We start from the raw sequence: 9,300 nt of genomic DNA on the forward strand, positions 1-9,300 counted from the left end.
ATAAAACAGCCCTGTTGTAGCCAAGAAGACACAATAAATTTTAGTTGGACTGTCACCATCCATTGTGGATTAGGCTTCAACAGCTGAGGCTGCTTTTGCTCAGAGCTCTAGCTCGAGTGGGCTGTGTTAACCTAAATATTATGGTGGGATGAACATTGCTCATGCACAATGAATTATTCTTTGTCTTCCTTTCAAATGCTTTCAAGTATACATAGGTTTTCTCACATTCTTGTTAGAAAATGAGTAATACTTCCTGTTTTGAGACATCTAAACCTTTTTAAAATTCTGTATTTCACATGAAGTGAAATAATTTTACTTATTTCTATTACCCTAAATAAAAAGCTTATTTTTGCAAGTAAAATTCGCTTAAAACCAAGCATTTCTGATCAAAAGTAAATGCATTTTGGATTTAAAGAAAGCTTCACTAAGAAACATTTTTTTGAAGTTATGCATGACCAGCTCTTTTGTTTATTGGGGAGAGACGAAGCACAGCACCAAGGGCAAACAAACAGGAATACAGAAATTGCATCCACTTAAAGCAAAGCACAAAGAAGGTTAACAGTTGCATATTCTATTCTGAATTAAGGGTCTTCAGTTTTGAGGTACCCAGCAAAAAAGGCACGATCATTAAAGAAGTGTGCTAACATAAGGCAGTATATAATTTGGTGGATGTCAAAATTTAACATGATGTATCTAAGACCTCCCGTATTTTGAACAAGGAGCTTTGCCATGAATGTTTTTAATTTAGATGGTACTGTTCAGGTCTGTGAGCACCTTCTTCATTTGCTTCAGTGTAGTTGTACTGACAGGTCGATGTGTACTCTGTCACCTGAATGAGATGCTGCTCTAAGAAGGACACTTTATTTCTATTTCAAGATACTTTCTGTCCCCGTAGATCTCTTTCCAGTACTGCATGATATTGATTAACTGCAAAGAAAGCATCCCATGTACGTGTTTTTTGTATTGTTGTGTGGTCCTCGGCAGTCTCTGTGGTCTCTTTATCCCTGTCAGTTTTTCCAAAAGACTCAGCATAGGAACAGAAGTAAATCTATGTCCTTCAGGATGACCCAGAGATAATAAGACATCCTTTTGCTCCCAAGGAAATACTGAAGGAGGGATATTGAATAGTGCTTACAACAGCTCTTTCTGTAGCTTGCTGTTATTTATGGGTATTCATTCCTGGTCATAATATGCAGCACAGTTGAGAATCAAAAAAAAAATATACATAAAGTGGCATGGATGAAATCTAGTAGCTTTTCCATAGTGCTGGGACAAATGTTCCATACTAACTGAGGAACTAGAGCAGATTGTGTTGAGTGAACATCAGAAGAGATCCAAGTCTCCTGTCCTCAGCAAACTGACATGTGATGCACACCTGGAGCATCTCTGAATTTCCTATCCAAGACCAGGCAGAACAAGCAAAGTTAGAGACCCCTCTGCTTGACAGACCTAGGCCACTTTCAAGGAGATCAGGTTTGCTAGTTTAGGATGTAAGATCATTATTTAAATAGACACTGGTAATGAAGAATTGCCATATACCTTTTCTTTATTGTTGGAAGAAAAAATGCAGACAAATATATGTGTGCTTGCCATCACTGTGTGTGGAGCACTAAAAGCACATGAGCACTGAAGGCTTATGATCTGGATGGTATCATTTCTTCCCTGAATCAGAGGGACTCCATCACTGTGCCATTTCTCTGCATTTGGTTCATGCAGCAGGAAGTTTTTAACACAGCATTCAGCAAGACTGGGCATAGGAGGGCTGTTTCAGCTGTAATGGGCTGAAATATCATGCTGCTGCATCTAGTCATGCTAGAAGTTTTGCAATGGAAAATACTAAAAATAATAATTCACTGCTGTTTTCAACAGTTTGTTCCTGGTGAACTGCATGTGCGTGGCTAGAAGTTGTTTCTTTTAGTTATTCCTAAGTTCTCCCAATTTTGTTTGCAGAACTAGGACCAAAAATGTTTATACAAATAAAGTTAGCAATTTGGTATGTGAAATTTTATCTCAGTGTCCTTTGTCCACATCCTTGTGTCCAAAGACACAAAGATGAAGAAAATGTATGTTTGCAAGTACGAAAACATTGGATTTGGACTATTTGAGAAAACAGAGCCAGTGTGAAGCTCATCTGGAATGATTACAAAAACTTAAAATACTTCTGGTCTTCTCATTTAGTGCTTCTGAGAAGAATAGCAATGTTTTGTCACTGCTGTAGTGATTTTCAACTGTATGCATGTTAAGCAATGAGTTCCCATTAAAATGAGATATCATCTTATTTCTGTCACAGGGGAAACTGAGTCCCAGGCCAAGTGTTCCCCGCTCTCCCACTCTGCCTCTCTGAGCTAGCTGAGATTGCTTGCAAAAGTCATCCTTCCTTAAGGATGTAGGTGTTGAAAAATCAATACTAGATTATGTTCTTTGCTATTAGCCTGAGCAGCTTTTTCTATTTCCCAGAACTTACTAATGTGCTGTTGTATAGAGGTCGTCTTTCTGGCGAATTGCTGAATAATCCAGCAGGGTGCAGGGCCGAGTTCCCTCTCCACAAGCAGAGAGACAAAAGTAAAAGTCATTTCTAGGATACAGATAAGAAGACTTCATTGTCTTTTGTCACCTCTACATCAAAAAGCAGATTGGAGAATCTTAAGGAGAAACAAAAGAAATTCACAGACTGAGGAGGCTGATGTAAGTTGTAAAACAAATACTGGCAAACATATTTTTGATGTTTCCTGATTAAAAGAAGACAGTGCAGGGTTTTTTTGTTGTTTTGTGTTTTGGTTGGTTTTTCTTAAATGCATATTGCGATGGCCACTAGATGAGCCGGAAGTAAATTTCTGCAGATGTTGGTCTGTGTTATTCCATTTTAACAGAGGTCATTTCAGCCAAGAATGAAAATTGGGGCACTATTTGCTGACAGAACTTATATATTTTATCAATACTAGATGACCAGAATTCAAGTGGAGTATGGCTTTGTTGCATTGCTTAAAGTTGGGCCAATTTCCTTTTTCTGTCTTATTAGAAATATATATATTAAAAATTATCCATATAAATAAATATAAAAGTCTATCAACATAAAAGCCTACAAGTATTTAGTAGGTATACACTAAGATGCAGGAATTGTTATAAATTAAATAGCTTTGTTTAAGTTCATCATTTTGCCACATGCTTGAATAAAACCATATTATGAATGGAGAGAGCAGAGCTTCAAGGTTGGAACCTACATGCATTGTTTATAGGCACTATTCACTATTCACTATTCATGGTTGCCAACCTTGTGTGATGGAAATGACTCAAGGCACTGCCATCTCTTTTGTCCTTGCACTATCATTTTAGGTAGGAAACAGCCAAATAGGCCACTTGTGTAGATTATGTAATTTTGTCCCAGTCATAAATAGGACAAACACAGGAGTCCCTTTTATACTCCTCATGATGACTTTTTCCTTCTGTGTCATTCTGAGCATTTCATCACTCAGAAGTGTTTTTTTTTACTTTTTTCTAAAATTTTTGTTTATTCTTTGTGCATGTTCTATTTGTGTAGGGTTACATTGGAATGAAACTCAGACCTCCAACACAAAAGAATACACTTTATTAAGAGAAACAATTTCCTTCCAGGCACCCCACCATCCTGCATTACCAAGTGTTGCACTTCCCTGGTGTTTTTGCCTTTCTTGCAAGAAGGGCTTTAATCTCTGAAGCAGAATCAAGCCTGTGGTGTTTAACAGGTGATGTTGTCAGCCAGGTTCACCTGACTCCTCCTTTGCCCCAACAAGTGCTCTCTCTCTCTCTCTCTCTCTCCTTGCAGGGGTATGTAGTTGATGAACATGCAGCCATGCAAGCTCGATGGGAAGAAGCATCTAGAGAAACAATCAAGAAGACAACCAAGCCATGCCCCAACTGCAATATTCCAGTAGAAAAAAATGGTAAGTTTATTAGATGTCTTGTACTTACCTGTCTCTTAAAATTCATTTTACAGTATAAACATATGAATGGGCAGGTGTACATATGCATGATATTATTCCAAAAGGAGGAAAGCACAAAAATTTTGAATAATTCCCTGTCTCACATTTATCTTAAAAACACTAACTAAATCACTCAGTTCTAAAACCACTAACTAAGCCTCACAAAAAGTCCAGCTATTTTTTAGACAGGGGAAATGGGGCATTGGATGAAGCATTCATATGACTGGATATCTAGCTAGTTATCCAGACTTTCCATTGTCACTGGGAAAAATAGACATTTGTAGGGTAAAACTCATCCCCTGATGAAGCATGTAGGCCAGAAAATCACACCTAAAAGTGGGGTGTGAAGAATTAGTCCTGCTGTAGATGTCTACACAGTATAAGGCTGAATTTGGGTGAGATTATTCCCAACCCAGCCACATGCCCACAGGAGAAAAGCAAGTTAGAGGAAGGAACATGAGTCCTGACAAACAGTTTGCATTAATCAGGGCTTACCATGTAGGAAGAAAAGTAATCTGCTGGCACTGGGATGGTTAAAATGAAGAACAGGAATGGTAAATAGGCTGTACTTTATATGTTAATACTGTTCCAAGACTTAATTGTATTTATGTTAATTAATAAAAATATGTTAACATGATTGCCTAAATATTATACAAATACTTAGAGGGTGCTTCCCAGTCTCGTGGCATTCACATGGGACACTGAAAACACCAAATAAGGCACTATGAACTGCAAGGGGAGAACACTTTGAGCAGTGACACTGCAGAAATATTACTGGGGAAGAAATAGGACAAAATCCTGAAATCTGGGGTTTGATGAAAGAAAAGGGAGTTGGCAGATGGAAAGTGGGAGACACCTTCAAGCACAAGAAGCAGAAGGAAAGAAAGCTTGAATTGAAGAGTGGGAAGGTGAGACAAGATTTGGCAAAGCATGGAGAGCAAGGTGGGCAGCAGAGAGATAACAGAGGCCCAGGTCAAAAATTATTTATGGATTTGTAGAACAGACTGAAAAACAGAAGTTTTCATCTGATTAGAAATAGACAAATTATAATGGTGACTATTTATATTCAGGAGTTTGTGCACAGCCAAAAAAAAACCCCTTCTGGTTAGGCTTGAATGAGGGGTAAGACCTTTTCTCTTAGACTCTGAGCACCCTACTTTAGTTGCCCTGCTTTGAGCAGAGTTTTGGAATGGATGTTCTCTTAAGGGACCTTCCCACCTCAGTGACTCTGTCATTTTGCTAATAAAATCATGAAGCTTAAAAAGTGCAGTGTTTGCCTTCTTCTTTGGTCATGGGTACTGCACATGCCAGCTTCTAGGCTGCCATTTGTAAACTTAAAGAAGCACTTCAGAGCTGCCAAAGTACAGCTGCTGTCAAGAGACTGACAACTGTATCCTGATGTCTGCCAGCAGTCCTCATTTGGGAGGAGTGCACTGACTCCACACAGGAGAATAATTCTGCTTTCCTTCCCCAGTGTCTTTTACAAGGGACAGTGACAATGCCAATAGCCCACATAAACCACAGGCATTGTAGAATATTTCTGGGCGCCAGTAACTTTCCTGTAACAGCTGAAGTGAGAGAGAGAAACACTTTCCCACAGGGAAGGCCCCAGTCTGAGTGAGTTTAGACACACATCCATGTCTCTCAGAGAGCTGCTGCACTCACAGAGCTGTAGGACCCATTGCTTGAGGCACTCTCCACTCTCGACTGCTGATCTCAGCTGCCATGCAGCAGAGAATAACAAGATTTATGCAGCTTAGCAGGGGGGAGCACACATTTTACAGGGGACATCCAATGGGTTTGGGTCCTGCATCAGGACTGAGATGAGTTTTGCCCAGTGATGGCTTAATACAAACTGTAAGAGAGGACTGGATCTAAACTTTAAATAAACTGGAACATGGAGGCTGGCCATTTGTATGTTTACATTTAAATAAGATAAAAATCTTTCTGGCACATTGCATTTCTTACACAAAGATATAAACTGACAAACAGAGCTTGCTATCACAAGCGGTTTTCTCTCTTTGTCAGGTGAAGCAGACAGGCCTATTTTAACAAACCAACTCTTGTTTATTTTTTGCCTTCTGAGAAACATTCTGGAGTGGCATTTTTAAAAGCATGGTGTAAGGGCAGCAGCTCGTACAGTAGGGAACACACACTCCCTGTACCTCCCATCACCATTTGGAGTCAAACGAAGATGACATTTCAGCATTTCTTCATGCTTTTCTCTCAGTTTGAATTACACAAAAGATCTCTTTGTGTGGTAAGCAACATAATTTCCATTTGAAGTGTATTTCTGTAATGACCTTTGACAATGTTAATGTTTATATATTACAAAATAAACTTTTGATCAAGGTTATGAGCAGAGAAATTAAAGCTGCTCTCGTGGTATGGAGAAGTAAGAAACCCAACATGCAAAAAACGTTTATATGATCAAAAGGCTGCTTCAGATACTACAAAGGTCAAATCCACTTAAATTCCTAATGTCTTTTTTGTGTGATCAGCAGTCAGCAACCAAAGTCTGTATCTCCTGATTTACCAGCTTTGCAAGTCTTGCAAATCTTTGAATCCAAATTCAAAAAAGGATTTAATGTTGTTCATCTTCTGGCTCACAGCTGGACTAGTGTAGAGTAACCTTGAGGAGGTACCTCCAGGACTGTTTGGGAAGGCCACAGACTATCATCTCTTTTCCCTATCCCTAGCATAGTCTTTTTTAATTTCCTCCTACCCCTGCAGTCCCTCAAGTGAGAAATGCACATTAAAGTCCAATAAGAGAGGAGTAGCAGGTTTTAGAGAGCCTAGGGAGATATTCTTTGGGTTTGTACTTTTCTTTTATTAAATAATTTATTTAGTTGGTAAATTAGTGTCTAAGAAAGTTGATTTTAATGCTCTTAATTGTTGATTAACATCTCTAAGTGTTTTCCAAGTACCAAAGCCATTCTTGTTGCTATTTTGCAGGTGGCTGCATGCACATGAAATGTCCTCGCCCTCAGTGCAGGTTTGAGTGGTGCTGGAACTGTGGCCTGGAGTGGAACAGGACCTGCATGGGAGATCACTGGTTTGAGTAGCAGGGCTGAGGCCAGGCCATGTTGCTGCTAAAGCTTGTTTTTATCAGGGTCAAATTCTGAACCACTTGCTTAAACAAAAATCCCAGTGGTTTTAGGGACACAGAGTTCAGAAGCTGGCCTAGTTTGTAGGCTTTTTGCTTTATTGCATATGCAATCATACCAAAATCACATTGAAGTTATGCCAAGGCTTTTAAATCCACTAAGTTAAAAGAATAATTGTTTTAATGGACAGACTTGCTCATCGTGGTACAAAGAGGGGTAAATTACAACTTTTTGAACTTGTGCAGTCTATCAACATGCACAGCTGGCAGGGTTACCATGAGGAGCCTTACTTGACATTTACAGTCAGGAATCCATAACTCTTGCAAGAGGGAGCATTCTGCATATGTGTGTGTGTCTGAGTGTGCGAGGACCAAGGGGGGTGGAAGATGTTTCCTGCATCATCTGCTTTTTTTCTTTGACCACTTCTTCGCTCATTCAGCACAATTTTTGATTTCAAGGCAGTATTTCTTAACAGCATTTTTGGCAGAGGGAAGGCTATGCCTCCTTAGTGTTTTCTCAGGGTTTCTTCCTAACAGGCTTTCTGCAGGGCTTTTGCTTTTAAATGAAATTTTCATGGAAACACCCAGCTTTATGCCATACTTGTGCTTGTGTATTTGTGATATACAACACAAAGCCAGCCTCCCTAATCATTACAGACTTTGTTACCATGGGAAGATTAGCTAAGGATGCAGTTTCAGCCCTGTCCATGGCTGTTGGTGCAGTGGTGACTGGATCCAATTATGTGTTGTGCAAGCTACACTCACAGGCTTCATTTTCCTTGTACTCTTGGAATGCTTTGGACGTGGCAAAGTGAAGCAAGAGGAGACTTCTCAGGGCTTTTCTCAACCATGATTCTTCTAAATTGAATTAGAATATGGGTATGATTCTGAAAATATATTTACTGCTCTAATGGTGGGGGCAGAGGGACAGCTTCATTTTACAATGTTAGCACAGTATGTAAAGTTTAATAGCATTTCCAAGTCTGAACAATTTTACCGTTTGTGATCTTTACAGTGATGTTTTACTCTGAAATGAAATGGGTAATGTCCACATCCAACACACCATGTAAGGATTTGCACAATTTAGTTCTGGAGAAAAAGAACGCACAATAAATAAAGTGGTCAAAATTTTAAACTTTATTTCCTTTTTTTTTTAATACAAAGTGAGTACAAAAATATTGGGTGGGTCATGTGTTGCCTTGACTGATTCAAACTCCCAGCTGAGAGGCAAGCCCTTTGATCAAGACATAATGTTAGCACAAAATAAGTTCCACAACCATGGTCTTCTTTGATCAAGTTTGAACTAATATTTTGTATGGCATGACTGCAGAGTCCTGAAAATATGGGTGCGCCTCAAATCAGTGCAGAGCATGAAGCTTGAGGCATGAAAAAAATCCCAGGCTCACTAGAAAAAATGTCCAGTTGCTACAACCAGTGGAATATTCATCTGTCTAAACTGGAAGTGACACTAAAAATGTGTGGAAACAAAAGAATGAAGGCATGAAGTACCAAAAATGAGAGCGTAAACTGGTAGAATTAAAAAAGTAAGAAAGAAAAGAAGTGGCAATGAGAAGACAATGGACATTTCCTTAAGGTAATTTTCCTGTTTGGCACTGCTGAACTAAAATTTATGCAGGAGTAACTACAATGAAGGGTAGGAATGCATTTGAATGTGGCAATGTAGCTCATTTAAGTATTTTGCCTTAACAGGCGTATTTTACTATGAGTTCTGATTATCTCATTATTTGAATTTTCCTATACCTGGGTCTATTTTCTAATTAATATGGCTAGTTTCCAACAGGCTAAGGGAAAAGTAACAATGCTTAATTTTACTTTTATCATGTGTTACATGGGAGTTCATCACTGATTCATCATCCTATTCAAAAACATTCAGAATCAAATTTTTTTTTTTTTGGTGTCTTTCTCACATCGGACGAAGTTATTCACTATAAGGCAGATTTCATAGAAACACGTGATTTATGTCCCTGGATCAGGATCCATTGAATTCAATGGACTGCAGGCCAGCTCCTGTATTTCCTTCTGGCCTGGGAAGGACATGCCAGGCATGAGTCATAAGGCTAGAATAGAAACACCTCCTTCTTGGAAGAACTTGTCAGAGAACAGGGTTATGAGCATTCATCTGAGACATAAGCAAGGGCAGGAAAGGAGAATAAAGAAAGGAGTTCCAGCATTGACTCAAGGTTGTGTTACACAGTCCAGATTTTGCACTCTGCC

The 9,300-nt window shown here is 39.1% G+C and overlaps 1 protein-coding gene across 1 annotated transcript in view; it reads left to right on the plus strand.

Moving 5' to 3' along the window:
- PRKN (parkin RBR E3 ubiquitin protein ligase) overlaps positions 1 to 8,139 on the plus strand; it is a 679,650-nt gene extending 671,511 nt beyond the window's left edge. Inside the window, exons 11-12 of the mRNA XM_084202932.1 lie at positions 3,803 to 3,920; positions 6,915 to 8,139. Of these exons, the coding sequence (XP_084059058.1) occupies positions 3,803 to 3,920; positions 6,915 to 7,024 (228 nt within the window). The 3' untranslated portion in view covers positions 7,025 to 8,139. The remainder of the gene's footprint in view (positions 1 to 3,802; positions 3,921 to 6,914) is intronic.
- The last annotated feature ends 1,161 nt before the right edge of the window (positions 8,140 to 9,300 follow it).

Source organism: Fringilla coelebs (assembly GCF_963513975.1).
Source record: "Fringilla coelebs genome assembly, chromosome: 3".
Classification (NCBI taxonomy): Eukaryota; Metazoa; Chordata; class Aves; order Passeriformes; family Fringillidae; genus Fringilla; species Fringilla coelebs.